We start from the raw sequence: 18,549 nt of genomic DNA on the forward strand, positions 1-18,549 counted from the left end.
TGTATAAGGTCAAACAGACCAACACCAGGGTAAAAAAAACAAAGCTATTTTTTCAGCTAATCCTAAAAGAGAAAATATCAAAACCTGGAATTTTGGAAGGCACTGCTTACTATAAAGAAAACAAAACATTACCTTATACAATGTAGGCTTATTTACAAAAAAAAGATGAAAGAGGGTATGGCCTTAAGGATTATTTGAGATTTACAAATAAATTTCCCCCCCCCCCCCCAAATAAAAGAATTCTTATCACACTTCACAGTCTTATATTTGTCTTTGTGGAGCGTTGTGGTCCAGTGGATTAGTCTTCGGACTTTGGAACAGAGGGTCGTGGGTTCAAATCCCAGCCATGGCGTAATTTCCTTCGGCAAGAAACTGATCCACAATGTGCTGCACTCAACCCAGGTGAGGTAAATGGGTACCGGTAGGAAGTAATTCCTTAAAGGAGAATGAAACTCTTGGAGCAAGTTAGCTTTTGTGAAAGCAGAAAAATCAAAGAATAAGATCAACAAAAGTTTGAGTAAAATAGGACTAGCAATAGAAGAGTTATGAGCATTTGAATGTAGAGATCACTAATGCTATGGAGATCCTCCCATTGGCAATGCGACCAAGATCTATGATGTCACAGATGAACAACTCTCCCCTTTTGGACACTGAAAATATACCCCAAAACATCTCTTTTTGCTCATTCTAATCATATGACAAACGATTCATCAATGATATAATGTTGTGAAACCTCTGTACTTGTCCTCTCATAAAGAGAACACCTCACCTTGTGATAGACTCTATAAAAGTGAGAATATAAGTGAAATAAGTACTAAAGTAATGAGGGAGTTGTACGTGTGTGACATCACAGATCTTGGTCGCATTGCCAATGGGAGGATCTACATGGCATTAGTGATCTCGACATTCAAATGCTCATAACTTTCTTATTATTCATTCAATCTTCCTCAAACTTTCAACAATATGTTTCTTTGATTTTTCTCTTTGATATGGATTCAGCTGGTTTCAAGGGTTTCATTCTCCTTTAAAAAGCTGTGTGCGCTATGAACGCCTACATGTAGCTTAGCCGGGTAATATAGGAGCGCCTTGAGCACCTAACAAGGTGGATGTATGTGCGCAATATAAATACCCTATATATTATATTGTATCTTTCCATTCATGTATCCCTCTCTTTCACTTGCCTTCTCTCCCTGTAGTCTATAACCATACATTCAGTGATCACAAACAGCACATGTTACCGTTGCAATGTGTTCCATGATCAACAATGGTGTGAAACGTTTTAAAAACAAAGGCATTACAAAAATGTAGCTCATGATGATATAGCCTACATATGCTCTCTAAATTACAGGGATTCAAAATGATTCAAGAATGATCCACAGTTTGTGACCAGGAATCCAGGATTCATCTTGAAACTTTAATTAGATTAAAATCTCAAATGATTGAAATTCAAATCTTTTAGATGTAATTCTTTCTGCTTTGAATATAAATATCTGTTTGACTAGTGTCAATACCCAACCCATAGTCAATCTGGATGCATGTTTCATTTCTTCTGTGGAGGTGCTGTGGCCGAGTGGTCGCCTGACTATACATGGAAAGTCTGGAGGTTTGATCCCGGCTGCGGAACCTATCCCTTGAGCAAGGCATTTAATCGACAATGCTATTTTATCCTGCATTCAAACAAATAGAAATGCTATACACATTCTTGGTAACTACTGTAAGTGTGCAGTTTTATTTTTAAACGTTTCACTTTTATACACTACTTTTGTTGTCATAGCTATAGACCAATTTAATGTTTTATCAAAAACCCAGTTTGTTGCTTTGTCAGACAATATACAATCACCTCCTACAATTAAAACACCAACATTCCAAGAAAACAGCCCCCCCCCAAAAAAAAAAAAAAAAAAGAGGAATAAAGAAAGAGAAAAAACATTGGCAATAATATGACATTTTTTCATTATGCTGGCTTTTTTTTCAACTTACACAAAAAAATTAACAATGAGCCCCATCATTTTAATTTTTCACTACTTTTACAGACAAATAATATTTCATCTTCAAAAAGGATTGAACGAACTTCCATCATGTACAACAGTCCACACGGTTGCAAATAACATTTTGACTGTGCATAATTTAAAAATATTCAAAATGCAAAAAAAATTATCAACTTTTTGTCACTTTACTGTGCTTTTCCCAACAGGTCAAAGTGTTCTTTGAATGGTATATAATTTTAAAACTAAAAACTACGAATAAGATGGGTTATTTAACTCATTTTAAGGTTTTATTTCAATTTTCTTTGACCTGTTCCTCCTATCATCTACTCTTTAAGATACCGTAACCTGAATGCCATTGTGAACTGACACTTTTTAAAATGAATTTTAATAATGCATGAAGTATGATATAAATCGATCCATCTGGCGAAAAAAAAAATAATAGAATGTTCCCTGAGTGTTCCTTTCACTTTTCCTCATTGCCTGACATGCCTCACAGAACATAATCATATATGATACTGGATAATAGCAAATGCCATCATCAGACATATTGATCTGCAAATTGGTTTCCAGGGTCTCAACGTATCAATAATAAGCTTTGCCCTGTGTCATGGCATGCATGTAACACGACTCTGCTCTTTTTATTATAGGCCTACTCTCTAATTAGACCATTATACATGTACATGTATATGCTATATCATATGTTCCAATATCATTTCTATATTACAAGTGCAAGATTAGTATGTACATGTATCTTTTTAAAATCTACGATGTACATGTGTAAAAGTAGATGTTTACGATGGAACATAAATAAGCTGTCCTTATTTATCTATTATTATTATTATCAAAAAAACAATTAATTCATTTATCTGTAAAATCAATTTATACTTATTCTCTCATCCTGTCATTGATTTGTATTACATAGAAAAGAGGTAACGTAACAATAATATATTTGGGAACTTTGGAAATATTCATCATGTAGAAGATTTACCCATAATTATTAGATAGAAAAAAGTATGCAATCAAAATGAATCAATTGAATTATGATTTATGCTGCTTTGTTTTTTAAGAAAATCACAGGCAAGATTTTACAAAAGAATTCACTTAAAGATAAAACAAGGCTATTTAATTAGTTCTTTATTTCAATACTTTTAAAAGATAATAATTATTCATATCCTGTTAGACTATCTTTATCAAAGTTTTCTCTTCGGCTCATACACAGTCTATAGGCAAATGGAACATGATAGATCATGAATTCAATATATTGCGTTGACTAATATTACAATTTAAAACTTGATATTATGTAATTATTTAAGAACAACAGTAACAAACAAAATCCATAATATTGGTAATGGTGACTGATTGTGAATATGATAAAAGTCATAGAACATCCATATTTCTTGTCATTTTGAGTAAGGAGTAGGTTGAATTTGATAATAATGATGGTGATAATGATGATAAAGATGATGTCGGTGATTAAGATAAAAATTGGCAATACTGATGATGATGATAATGATAATAAGATCATTTATGATCATCATCATGATGGTGATTGAGATAATTACAGCTGATACTGATGATGGTGATAATAAGATGATGATGATGGTGGTGATGGAGATGATGATGATGAAGATGATGATTGGTGCTCATAGAACTGATGATGATGAAGATGATGATTGGTGCTGATTCTGATGATGATGATGGTGGTGATGATGATGAAGATGATGTTGATGACGGTGATGATGACGAAAATGATGATGATGATGATGAAACATGATGATGATGTTGCTGATGAATGATGGTGGTGATGATGATGATGATGTTATTTTTTATGATGATGTTGGTGGTGATGATGGGTGATGATTGATGATGATGCCATGGCATGATCATAAACATTTTTTTTTGCATCTTCAGTATCTCACCTTGTAATAAAGCCGGAGCAAATAGATGTGTAGGTAGAGACTGAGCGTGAAAGGGGAAACTTCTTCCCCTACTCCTTCCTCCCCCTCCCCCTGATCCACTTGCACCACTAGAGCTAGTACCACTTCCACTGCCCCCACCTCCTGACCCTGAACTGGGGGCACTGTTCTCCGATGAACTAGGGTCCGAATCGGGACCTCTACTTGGTCCCGACCCCCCAGGTATATTCATTGCTTGTCCATTTGTATGGGCACTCGTGCTGCCTAAAGACCGAGCGCGGTTCCTTTGTCCATTTGTCGAAGAGGATGCACTAGTATAAATACGGGCTCCATTGTGATGTCCATTGGAGCTACCAATTGAAAGGTACCCGCCACTGGCTGTCGATCCACCCGGCGAGTCTGCCCCACCAACCGCGGCCCCGTACACCGTCCTGGGACTAGAACTAACTTTCTGTCCCATGATCAATCAAATATTCCTATTTATCACCACCTTCGCGTAAAATTCCAGAGATATTCCTTTAGGATTGGCGACGTTAGCCCTCCGAGTATGCCATGGTAGTATCCATATTCACGAAACACAGATCGGCCATGTTGTTGTGACTGTGTTTTGCTATTGCTTAGTAGTCTCGTACTGACGGTACATGACGTAGAATCCAAACAACGGGGTACGCTATACGGTGTACGTGTGTGCACGGTCTACCAAGAAAAGGGGGAAATGTGATGGCGTCCCGCTAAATAATTTTATTGACAAGATGGAGTAAGAAGCTTTGGGGATTAGTTCAAACACAACCATTAAGTATTGAATGTTGCTCAAGGGCAATCGATGGAGGCGTAAAGAGCATTCACAACCATAATCCCTAATCTATATCAGATACAAAAAAAATTGCTGGGGGCCCTGCACAATATAGGGGCCGCTGTAGGAATGAGAGCTTGGGAGATGTAAATCCCGGGAGGGATGGGGGACACATTTTATTTTTTTAAATAATCAAATGGTTAATACGTTAATGCGTGGATTCGTCCTTAAATGCGGTCAAGTGCTTAGATTTGCCAAAGTTTTCAAAAACTCCGCTCCCGAGCTCAATCTAATTTTACACTATTTTTGCCATGACCATGTTTAGCTTATTGAATATTGCAAATGTTAAATCTCTGCATTATGACAGTGTGGTAATACCAATGACTTAGGTAGTATTATGTACACGGTTATACCCCTGTATATATAGCCCTTGGTGTGGGGATGTCCCCCAAATTTTGAATATTCAGGTCACTAGATTGCTATCACCCCCCCCCCCCCCCACCCCCCACTGTTCGGACCGGATTATGCCAGTGGTGGTACTTCTTCTCAAGAAAACGTCAATATTCTTAATATTTCTAGGCTATCTCTCTTTTTTTAGTCTCTTCAAGATCTAATAGGTTCCCCAATATTCCTATACTATACCCTACAGTTCTTTCCGGATAGTATTTGTAACCCAATGATTTTGTCCATAATAACCCTTACTTACATTTTATTTATTGTAATTTACAGTTCCCTTATTCCTCTTTAACATTGATGTCACGTTGCTATTATTGGTAATGATCTTAACCCTTTGATATTTTATAGTTTTAGACATACATTAATAACTGATTGTCATTGTTTCACTCGATTTTCTATATATTTCCTATAATACCATAATTAATTCATTGATATAATTTCAGTGTTTTTTATCAGTGAATAACAATCAGTAGTTTTATATTTAGTTACTGTTTTCTTTTGATAACTTGAATAAAAACGGTTTTATTCATATCATTTAAGTAAAATATTTGTTTATTTATTGTTACCAAGCATTGTTATCTTTGACTCAGATTTGACTTTATTTTCATGTATGATATGATGATTTTGTTGTTCTTTGTATTTTCATCATGTCATTGATGAAAAACAGTTTTATGCTGATCTTTTGTACCTGAATAGATATGTTCTAATAAATAAATAAATATAAAGCCCTCTGTTTCAAAGTTTGCGTCACAGTGCTCATGATCACTCTAGCAGTGCAAGTTTCCCACTAGAAATAAGTAATTTCCTCTTAAAAGGATGCTCCGGACTGAAAATGGTATAATTCAAACAGATAGAAAAAAAATCAGACAAACAAAACACTGAAAAGTTGATAAAAATCGGACAAGGAATAACAAAGTTATGGCATTTTTATAAAATTCATTATTCCGGTGAAACAGTTATAGGCATGTCATCATGAATATTCAATGAGCATTTTGATGATGTCATATCCCCACTTGTTCTTTTGTATTTTATTTATAATGAAATTAGGTTTATTTAAATTTTTTCTACCAAGAACTTAAAAAATTGGATTGACAACTGATTTAGTACATTAGATATTCATTAGTTGCTGCATCTGATTATAAAGGAGACACATTATTCACACATGTATGAAATAATGAAACAATTATAATTTCATGTAATAACATAAGAAAAAGGAAAGTGGGGATGTGACATCATCAGCCCACCTAATGAATATTCATGATGACGTGCAACTATTTCCACAAAATGTTGCTAAACTTTAAAATTTAATACTTTCATTATATTTGTTATCCAATTTTGATGAAATTTTCAGCATTTTTCTATGTGACTTTTACTCTATTTATTAAGATATAAATATTTTCAGCCCGGAGTATCCCTTTAATGAGCACCACCTTTGTCCCTGATTAGTTATTTTTTATAATATCCTCATCAACTAATTGTTTTATGCTGCGTTGAAAACGTTTACAGATATGATAAGTAACCCTCTTTTGTGATTTTTTAAAATTCTTTTCTGTAGGGGTTTTATTAAGCGAAGGGGTGAAGTAATCTTACTTTATATTACTTTGTATTATATTTTGAATGGAAATGGAATAAAGAATTGAATTGAAATCGAAATGACCTTTCCATCTATTTTTACCCTTCATTTCGTCTTAAAAAAACATACATGAAATTATCAGCCTGAGTCAACCAATCTTAACCAATGCAACTATACCAATGAACTATCCAACCAACAATCACAATCCCAACAAACGATCCATTCGACCAATCATCCAGTCAATAACCAAAGATAACGACTCGACCATCTAAACAAGAATCAACAATAAGGAACTAACCATTGAATTTAACCGTCTAACCAATTGACAACCAGCGACCATTTTGACCTTTGCACAATATACGATTAAAAAGAATAATCAGTCATGGTTTATTTTATTCAATTCACTTGAAAAATAAATAAATAAATAAATAAAAATGATAATTAAAAACATATTTATCCGAATTCAAGACATCTGATCAATGATTTTTAGAAATCTAGAAAAGAGTAACAAAACCGAAATAATAGAAGAACAGTATAATTGAATTAAAAGCTTGAGAATTGTGTGATAACATTACGATTTTTATTTGATGCAGCTTTGTTGTAATCATGCCTGTATAGTATGTACTGATTTATTTGTTAACTGATTTTAATAAAATAATTTTGATGAAGAAAAAAAAATAAAACCAACCCTCCAACCAGAGATCGACTAACCGATCAACCATCAGACAAAGAAGTAACTTACTAACCAGTGGCGGCACCACTTACTACCCCCTATGCCGGTCAAGAGCGTTGCCCCCGCCCCCACCCCGTTAACCCGCAGAAATTTTCAAAACTGAAAACAAAATCATTATTTGCTTTTTATAATTAGCATCCTGTTCATAAAAATTAATGAATATGAAAAACAGTGCTTGGCGGGAGCTCTCGTCAATAAATGTTTAGTTAGATACACATCGTTCTCATGGTATCAAAAAGTGCTTAAAACTTCCACTTATTAGCTCGGAATGTCAAACATTTTCAGTTCGCGCTTCGCGCTCGCATTATTTATTTGATAGGATACGTATCCTCTTCATAATTCTCTGCTTACAGTCATTTACAGGTCTCTTTTCAGGCCAAAAGTATGTTAAAATGTTCAGCTTGCGCTTCGCATTGGTATATATGAGAGGCCTGCGGGTCACAGTTCTATGTGCGCGCCCTTCTAGGCGACCCAGACTGGCTGGCTCCTCCAAAAATGCGCCTTTGAATGTTTTTGACAGATATATTGCGCTATACAAATGCTGTGCATTACATCATCATTCGAATTTGTGAAACATGAAACAAATATCTTGTCCAACTTTGCCTCCAAAAATATTATTTTGCACCCCACGTGCCTCTAGTTTAGAAATCCTGGTGCCGCCACTGTTACTAACCAACCAACCAACCAACAAATAAACCAGCCAACCAACAACCAACTAACCGATCAACCATCCAACCAACAACTAGCTTACTAACCAACCAATCAACTAACCAATCAACCAACTAACCAACCTACCAATCTACAAACTCAACCATATACCCTAACCAATCAACTAACTAACGAATAAACCATTCAATCAACCAACTTACCCTAACCAATCAACCACTCTAACCAATCAGCCAACTATACCAATCAACCAACTAACCAATCAACCATCTATACCCAACCATCTAACCAATCAACCACCTGGGGAGTGTTTCATCAACATTTTCATCCGACAAGTTGTCAGATCTGACATCTTTCTCTGATGTTAATTGGCTGAGAGGTCTGTCACTATGGTAACTGTCGGATAAAATGGGACTTGTCGGATAAAACGTCTGACAAGTCCTTTCATGAAACGCCCCCCCACCCCCTGACCACAGCAACAAATCATTCACTCAACCAACTAACAATCAAACCAACAATCAACCACTAAATTAACCAAACAATCGAATATCAATTAGCGAACACTAAACCTCTAGTCACGTAAAAGAAATCAGCAACCAATAAAGCAATCAAAAATCAAATCATTGTCACGTCATCATCAATCTAAATCCAATCAAATCAATGTTCTCAACTGATATCAAAACACCAACAACTTGCGAACAACAACTCAATCAAATTAATCAGTCATCCAATCGATCACTGAAAATGATTCATCCATTATATATCAACCAAACCAATTTATCAATCAGCTAAAATTTCAGTGAAATACACTCAAATCAGTCAAATTGACTAAATCGGTAGTCAGCTGGGTGCAACTGATATGTTTGTCATATTTCTGACGTATATTCTAGTCAGAAATAACTGTTCTAAATTTAGTAAAATAGGACTAGAAAATAGTCAAATATGACTAGAGTAACAGTTGCACTCAGCTGACCCGATTAGTAGTCATTTTGCCTGATTTGTTTTGAGAGTGTAATCAATAACCCAGATAATCAATTAACCATAATTACTGAAATATACTCGCTCAATCCTTAATTTGTTCATTAATTCACTCAATATATTTAACAAATGAATCGCAAATACGAAATTTTATTGTGCTATAAAGGAAGAAAGGTGTTTATTTCTTTAAAAATCAAATATATATACGCTGTCAAAAAATATTGATTTGCGAATGATTGCATTAAATAATTTCTACATCTTAAATAGCAAGGTACTCTGCGATAATCATTATCGAACATAATGATATTTATAAAGTCGTCAATACACTATAAATATATTTACAAGTTTTCCTGCATCTGATATGAAATGAATGTGTTTTTTTTTTGTAATAAATTTTCTTCAACATGATAACATTACTTCCTTCATTAAATCAACATGATTATCACACATAATTATGATTGTACTTGCACTTGTATTAATGCATTCTGCTAAGACGAACGTGTAAGACACGTAAAATAAATGCACATGCAGTAGTTGCTTTATAGCATATATCTAGTACGAATATTACTGAATACAAGATCATGTTAAAACATCACATATCACATTCAGATGAGCAACATTTATATATTTTTATAGGTTGAAAACCATTTCACTTTCAGTTTTCAATATTTCTTTAGAAAAGAAAAGAGACATATAATACTTTGGTAAATACAAACATGTAGAACGACATGTCGTGATCAAATTGTTTATCCTACAAATATAACAAAATTTGCACTAAAAAGCATCCAAATATACTCGTAACATACACTTGACACATATTTTTTTTAACACAAGCTTCAAGGTATAAGATCTTGAATGGATATGACCATTCACTTTTGAAATTATAAAGAAATTTCATTAAATAATTTTTTTTATTTGAAATAACCTTGAATCTGTGATCTGAAATTTTACTCACATAATTGCCGATTACTAAAGTTTTCTGATGTTGATAGTTGATACCACTTCGTGACTTGAAACTTATACCGGATGATAAGTGACACATGATTATCATCATGTAATTTCATTAAATATGACATTGACTTCATGATTTCATACTTATATTTCAAAACCAAAAGCATAATCTTACGTTAAAATGATGATGTTGACGATGCCATCAGAAAAGACGAGACAAAAACTCTAGCTAACTTTACGTGCATTATTAGGAAATTGTGAATTACATTATACACTGTAAAAACTGTGGTGTTAAAACTGACACCAGTTGATGTTAATAGAGGACCACGCCCTGAGGTGTTAAAATTACACCATATATAGAGATCGAACATAGCACCAAAGAGTGCAAATGTCACAAGCGAATGTGTTGTAATAACACATATAGGTGTTAAACCAACACTGTCAATTTAACTCCGGTATAAAATAACTGATGTGGTACTCTATATGTACACCGGTTAACACCACAGTTTTTGCTGTGTACCTAGTCCTCATTGTAACGATTTGCACCACGATTCAAAATGGCGTACTTCAAAGCCCGGCTCACACTATGCGATTCGTTGCGACGCGATTCTTTAATAAATCGCATTATGCATTAAAATGTAAAAGTTACAAGAAGTAAGATTATTTCATTTGAAGTTCTGTGAGGAATAATAAAAAAAAATCATAATTTTGCTTTGCGGCGAGCCCTGTGCAGGGGCTGCGGAAGCGGTTTTTCCAAAACCGTGTACAAAAACGTAAAAATTACCATATGATTGTGATTTTTTGCATGGTCAGCCCACCCCCCCCCCCCACTTTCGGTTCAGCCCCCCACTTTGAAAACCGTTCCGCAGCCCCTGCTGTGGTCGGAGTAAAGTCCAAATCGCCTTCAAGTTGCAGTCGATAATGACGTCATCACGATTTGGATTTGAATTTGTTTTTATTCCTACAGGGAGGCTCGAGCTAGACCGAATTTCGATTTCCGTGTTCCTACCACAATTCTGAACTCTGATCGCTAATATTTTATTGGTTGGAATGTTCATATCAAATGTTATTACAATTTCTGTGAAATTCGGATCGCACGAATCGCGTAGTGTGAGCCGGGCTTAACACTGGAATAATCGCAGTAATCTTATCGGATCGTGTCAGATCATATCGTATTGATCGTAAAGAAATTTTGAATGGTTAAAAAAAATTCGCAATCAGTAATAAGAAAGGCCAATCGTGGCTTTCGTAAAGGATCGCAGGAAAGTGGTAATGAGGTATTAAGCCTCCCAACCCCCTATTCCATCCCACTTCAAACGTAAATCTGGATACTTTAATATGATATCATCACAACCAACACTAACTTGACCAACGTTACGTTTAACTCTATATTTTATGTTTCATATTTTTGTAAAAATGACGGTTCAGTGAATTCCAGTCTGATAGTTTTTCATAGACAAAATATTAAAATTGAGTACAACATGTATTATAATTGCACAATGTGCATAAAATAAATTGCACTACCATGAATCGGTGTATTCTGACCATCCATTTTTAATATAATTTTTAATTTACCATGTTTGGAGCCAGGGGGGATGGAGCCCGAAGACCAATACAAAGTCAATTTATAAGTTGACAGCAGCAATTTATTTAAATATGGTTCTCCCATCCAGTCGGAAGTCTTAGAAACAGCACATAATCCAACTTGCGATGGAATGATACAATCGCCATGATTCGACTTTAAACTTCAGACCAAATGATACAGAATATTTTATTTTATCATGCGCATAAAAAATGCAACATTTTGATGTGAGCATTTTTATAAAGAAGATGTACAAAACAATGAAAATGCCCTTAAGAACCCCAGCTACGCTAGTGAAACGGCACGACCGTCACTAGGCCTTGAGAGGTAGAAATGTGCTACCTCCCATTAACATATGCATTTCTGATATCCCATACTCATCACGTCATCTGTAATATCCGTTTGTAAACTACTATTCACCTTGTTTATGACAGCGGCAATGGCTCATGTTAGTGATTGCAAGCCGTGATTTTACCGACATTGCAACATCCATGATGTAATAGAATGTGATAGAATGGAATATCATGCAGCGAAAGTTCGGAGACGTAAAGTCGGCGTCGGCCGGCGAACGATTACTTGAGTTTCGTGAATCGACGCCCAGCCGTTTTTGTCTGCGTCATCCTCTCCTTGCAAAACGACCAACGTTGTCCCAGAGGTTGACCGGAGGTTGGCATTTTGAAAGTACCCGTTAATGTTTCTCCAGAGAGATTATCAGCTTTAAAATGAATACCATTCTCTAAATATCAGTGGACAGAGTGAATCATCTAGAAATGATCATGGTTAAAATATTTTTACTTTTTTTAAACTCTACTAGCGACAAGTAATTTGGGTCTTTGGTTTGAATTGATTTATTAATTGATTATACTGTTCTCTGATACCATTTAATTTAGACAAATATAATGACTCACGGATGAGTCATAGTAATACCAACTAGCCGAAACCCATCCCAACGACCAAATGAACAGAAACATATAAATTATTCTCTTTTCATTCGCATGGCCGAAATTTCGTCAACCCAAAAAAAAAATTGTCAACTGCGTTCATGGCCAATGTTGAAAGCTTCAGTGAGATGACCACGTGGTTCACCGATGTCCCGATACTCTGGTCACCATGAAGAAGGATGTGATCCATGGATACATCTTCGAGGTTCGGTCCTCCGTCCTCATGTAAGAACATGGTTCTTTGGTTGACATGGAATGAACCGCTTGAGCAACATGATGACTACAGAGAGAAGGGTCGAGGCGAATGTCATCCCACAGGCGACCATAAACGAGGCCAAGTATTCCCCAGATCGGTCCCTCAGCAAACCTGATGGCAAAGACAAGAACGTAAAAGGAGGAAGAGATTAATGAATGTAAGGTTAGCATGATACGCAGCACTTTCGAGAGCTCTTGTCGGAACCGACTGTTCGATGTGTAATCCCCTCGAGTTACCAAGTGGCGTAACGGAATTCGTCTCCCGAGAGCTGATTCATCCAAAGGCACCCTTTCTGAATGTGGAATATTAAGTGATGATATTGCAGTTTTCTCGGAAAGCAATGGAAAGTTTAGCACTGCTGATACATTTATTATGGAATTATAATTTTTCTCTATTTTTGCCACGATTTTCGCCTCTTCATGAGCATTAAAATGATACGTTATACTCCCTTTTCATGTACGTTCTAATACCGCAAATGACAAAAGACATTAAACTTATTTATTTCATTAATTTTCTCGGCAGGAAAAACTTAAAACATGACGAAAATTATATGGCTTGAAATCTCGTCATTTTGTTCTTCAGCATGTTCCAAAATATTTTCAGGAATCTGTTATTTCTACCTACCTCATAAAGGGGGTCCGAGCACAAATATGGTGTTCAAGAATAAGTGAACACACTTGTGAATTGAAATTCTGGTGACAACCTAATTGCATTTTCATTTCTTCTAAAAAGTTGGAAACAACTCGACAAGAAAACAATTTTGCGTATATTATAGTCAATCAACTTGTCTTTGTTGGAAACGAAAGTTGCAAGTTGTAATTTACCTGCAAAGAGTCCTCCGACCGCTGCAGCAACCTCGCTGACCAGTCCCACGATACCAAGAGCAGTGGATCCAGCCCTTTTGTCCACTTCTTTCTGGACAACTACATTGAGAGACCTTACACTTCCAGTCCCAATGCCAAACAAAATGGCTGCAAAACAGCCTACGCTGTATTGTTGAAAGACTCCAAGAACAAGAATTCCGATAGTCATGATAAATTGCACTATGATGTAGAGGGGAAGGGGTTTGATGCAGCCCACCGTCACTAGGAAACCGTGACCGAACCGGACAACGGCCTGTGAGATCCCCGTCGCCGAAAGGAGACCGGCTGATTCTATAGGTGTGAGACCCCTCTCCGTGCCTGCAGCGGCCAGATACACGAAGACGGCAGAATAAGATGAGGTAGAAAGAAATATAACGAAGAGAAGAAGACCATGGAGAATGGTCGAAGGTACATCTGCAAGGATGGGCTCTTTTGTCCTTTGAACAACTTCCGGTTGGATGTGTTCATGGTGTTCGAAGCTCTCTGTCATCTCATGAGCTTCACTTCCGTCAAAACTGGTCATCAAGGTACTCTCTGCATATTGTTCATTGCCATTCTCCAGATGATGTCCACTCCCATGGCCGTTGGATATACTATGCTTGACCGGTGTTGAACCATCGTTTAACGTCACTCTTGATGAGGTGGTCTGATTGTCTATGAGTGCGATTGCGGATGCACTGTCATTGAGGCGCTCTGGTTTACCTTTCGGTATGGCCTTCCGGTCTCTGAGAAGTGCGCCAAAGACCATGGTGTTTAGAATGATGGCGGATGATATAAGGAGGGCACCCCGCCAGTTGTAAGTGTCTGAAAGAACGCGTGTGATTGGTGCAAAGACAGAGACGGCCAGCGAAGAACCCGAAACGGTGATCCCATTGGCTAACGCGTAGGAGCGGAAATCGGGAAAGTTGTGCCGAATGAAGATCAAAGTTGCGATGTAAACCAGTGCTGACCCGATACCTAGAAAGGAAAAAATGAAATGTTTGTAAATATCAGTTCTCTTTTTAACTTTATTTTTTAATAAGTTCGACAACAGCCGATTAATATTTAATGAAAGTTTGTACGTATAACTTGGGTCGAAAACGTATCGACAAAGTTGGCAAAGTCATTCCGTCGTCGATATGTCATTGTTTGTATCTTACTTTACGTTTTTATGTTTATTACGATGGCTATCCTGTCAATTGTTTCTTTTGGCAAATCTGCCAAATCACGAGCAGTGTATAACATTACACACATTCATTTTAAAACATAGATTAAATGAACTGATGAAGGAAAAAAAGTAAGACTTGAAGTAAGAATTCGTGAAAATAGAATCGCCAACTGTTTACAATCATGTCTTGCTCAATAAAACTAAGGAGTTACTCCTTGATGAAACACTACTAAGCTAAACGACACATTCGCACTACAGCTTATGCATCGATGAAAAAATCGAACGACAATAATATTGCTTCATTAACAAAAACATTGTCACATTTCTGTTGTGGCAGCAAGAGCAGATAAGAGGAGCGACACGCCGGTGAAGTCTTTACCCGTTGCATTTATCGTCAGAGCATAATTATGTCATGACAATTACGCTGTGTCTGTAATCATCAGCATAATAAGTCATAGGAATATTATCAAATCCAAGGAAATGATAGCTACCTGTTAAACAGACAACTCCGACTCCTACCATCGCGACACCATTAGCCCATGCAGTCATCATCACCCCTGCACCAGTCAGGAATCCTCCAGACATCACAACCACCCGTGATCCATATCGTTTGGCTAAGTACGATGCAAGAGGACCTAGAGTAAAACAGAATAGAGAAGCAATCTTGTAATAACGACATCGTTTATTATTGAAAATCTAGTATAGAATATTGTACAAATTGTTTACATGAGTGAGCTCTTTTCATTATAAACTTATTTTTTTTTAAATTAGATTCTTTTTTGCACAATAAGAACTTTGGTCTCGAGTATTATGAATTTGCTATAAATGAATGTTGTTTCTGCTCTTGGCTTATACGGATCATTTTTGTATAGCGCCATCTCTTGTTACAATCTTCAGGAGGAAGCAATGAAAAAAATTGCAAATGTAAATCGATAAGCACAAGATGGGGAAATCTTTTTTAAATGCTAACATATCGCGTAGGTATTGATTTCTGAGATGAGTCTTTGACTTTTTCATGCATTTCAAGATCCAGGTTGAAAAATATCTTAGAAGTATATATATATAATATATAGCTCGACCGAATGTTTGGGGGGGGGGGGTGAGGTTATTTTTTTTTACTCCGTGCTTAACGAAAGAAAAAAAACAGAGAACGTGTAGAAAATAAGTGGAAAGATGGAATCAAAGGAATGGATGTAAGACCCGAAGGGGGGAAGGAATGAAAGAAAGGGATATAGAAGGACGGGGAGATGGTGAAGAAGAAGAAAGAGGACAGAGAGAAAGGATGAAGGAAAGGTGGTTAAGCATGTTAAGAGGGCCAGAGGGGTAGAAAGATGAAATACAATACAGCGAGCGAAAGAGGGATAATGTTATCATGGTTATTCGAGAAAGGGAAGGGTGAAAAGGATAAAGAAACGAAGAAAAGAGAAGGCGGGGGATAATTCAAGTTCAGAATATAAGATGAGAAGTATGCAGAGACGAAGATGGATGAATGTGTTTTCCATGTGTCATCAGGGATACATTTACATCTCTTGAATTCATCTGTTCACTCTTCGCACAGACTTAATGAAGATTTTAAATGGAGCAATTCAATAAACAGCGGACTGACGAACAACCATCAAGCAAGATGGGGGAAAATTACATCATAAAAAAAAGGTTCATGGAGAAAACACGTCTATTTTTTATGAGGCTGCATGGGGAATGTTTGGGGAATTTCCAGCGACAAAGAATCGCGAAGGAAAATAAATTCATGGACGAAATTAATGGATTCGTCAACGAGATTAAATTTGTTGGTGCTTCATTCATAGAGTGTTTTTGAAGGTTAGAAAGCCTCACTCACTCGCACTTGTCATGCATGGTTGATTTTTGTTAATGACTATGACGTTGGAAGGGTTGTAAAAAATATTTATATATCATTAGCATTGTGGATCAAACATCCTTCATCACAGCTATTATTAGAATGACGGTATTATGATATCTGTTGCTATTCATCTCCGATGGTGGCTGTGGTGTTGATCATAATTCGAGATGTCGATTGATAAATGGCAATGGCTTTTCTATTCGAGAAAAACAAATCCGCTGCTCGAATAGTCGAATGAACTAGAGTCAAAAAGAAAGGCGGCGACAGAGAAAGAAAGAGAGGAAGAGAGAATATGCTAAATTAATATTTTCTCGTCTTTTGGTCTTACAAATTGCTGCATAATGAGCAAGGTCATCGAATATATTCAGTTCTGAAATACGACGAAACATTCTAAGTAATGATGACTACGTCAGAGCAGACAGTTGATTGTGAGCAGCCTGTACATATTACAAGTAATTTATTTTTATGTGGATGTATTGGCCCGTATTCTTAAGCCAGGTTTAATTAACTTAGACCACGGTCTAACTCTGTGCTAAAATCATAGGGAGCCAAAAATTCAAAAATATGTTTATATTGTATATTTTTTATGTTTACTATGTTGTTTCATTTTGATTTCATAATGGAGGAAAATACCTCACTTATCATTCCCAGACAATTATGAGCAATTTGGGTGTCATATAAGAGTTAATAAATTGAATGTGTACTGTAAGGAATTTGTGCTCCAATTATTGGCTCTCCACAGTTAAACCACAACTTTAAACCATGGTTTAATTTAAACCCGAGTTCAGAATACCGGCCATTATGTCTATATAAATAGATATGTATACGTGTTTTATCTGCTAATTATTATTTGATTTTACGACTAATTGTTTGTATATTTCACGATTTTATGATAATAAAACATATAAAATAATAATTCTAATAATGATAAAGTAATGATCACTACAATATCAAAGTCATATAGTAACAATGACAGTCGAAATTGTTTTAGAATTTGATGTTAGTTGGAGTCGTTGTTGGTTGTAGTTTTGATATCTAAGAAGCAATCAGTTTCCCGTGTCATGATAATATCTTCATCAAGTTCATCAATGAAAATATTTTGCACTTATGTAAATGCAATGGAAGCGAATTTTAGGCCGATGTAGAAATAATAGAATTGATGATTATCATAGGATTGGTTCTTCACAGTCATGCTGCCATTGTGGTAGTGAATTCTCTTTTTCAAGCATCCATTACATACCGATGATAAGCAAATTGCTATAAAAATATAGTTTTGTATTTCGTTTGAATTTGAATAACAGGAAAGTCGATACAACGCTTGAGTGAATTATATGAAGATTATGAACGTCATATCCATCAATTTCTAGAACCGCGAGAATGCGTTTAATTGCGAATCCAGGCCAAAATATTTAGAAGAATGTAAGATGATGATATGTATATCTTTCTTTTAGAGATCTTCTTCGTCGAGCATCCATACTAGGCCCTCCTGCAAACAGAATCACACCCTTGTCTCATATTTCTTACTGGTACCCAACCCGTCCAACTCTTTCCGAATGTTTTCCCAATTTAACCGAATATGTTATTCAGGATGTAACTAAAGCTCCTGTTCGAGTGTTATATTCGACAAGCAATGTTTTGATGAGGATATCACATTAAGACTGACGATGTAGTTCTATTTTTTTTTTGCTTGCTTGCATCAATGTTCATGTTCTTTTTTCATCCTGGGCACTTACAAGTCTATATAAGGTAGATCAATCTTCCCAAATGGGTCATCTTGAATTCTCCTTAATCTATTATCCTTTGTCAAATAAGGAAGAATTAGCAAATACACAATATCAGTTGACGTTC

The 18,549-nt window shown here is 36.0% G+C and overlaps 2 protein-coding genes across 2 annotated transcripts; both read right to left on the minus strand.

Annotated features, from left to right (window-relative positions):
* Nucleotides 1–3,150: 3,150 nt before the first annotated feature.
* On the minus strand, nucleotides 3,151–4,570 carry LOC129277717 (sericin-1-like). Its single transcript, XM_064095688.1, has 2 exons — nucleotides 3,823–4,570; nucleotides 3,151–3,208 (listed from the first exon to the last, which is right to left on the minus strand). The coding sequence occupies exons 1-2, from the start codon at nucleotides 4,362–4,364 to the stop codon at nucleotides 3,151–3,153; spliced, it is 600 nt and encodes a 199-aa protein (XP_063951758.1). The 5' UTR covers nucleotides 4,365–4,570.
* Nucleotides 4,571–9,259: 4,689 nt separating this feature from the next.
* LOC129277707 (monocarboxylate transporter 12-like) lies at nucleotides 9,260–15,475 on the minus strand. Its single transcript, XM_064095150.1, has 3 exons — nucleotides 15,335–15,475; nucleotides 13,658–14,653; nucleotides 9,260–12,944 (listed from the first exon to the last, which is right to left on the minus strand). Exons 1-3 carry the CDS (start codon nucleotides 15,426–15,428, stop codon nucleotides 12,799–12,801), a joined length of 1,236 nt encoding a protein of 411 aa, XP_063951220.1. The 5' UTR covers nucleotides 15,429–15,475; the 3' UTR covers nucleotides 9,260–12,798.
* Between the last annotated feature and the right edge of the window lie 3,074 nt (nucleotides 15,476–18,549).

Source organism: Lytechinus pictus, chromosome 2 (assembly GCF_037042905.1).
Source record: "Lytechinus pictus isolate F3 Inbred chromosome 2, Lp3.0, whole genome shotgun sequence".
Taxonomy (NCBI): Eukaryota; Metazoa; Echinodermata; class Echinoidea; order Temnopleuroida; family Toxopneustidae; genus Lytechinus; species Lytechinus pictus.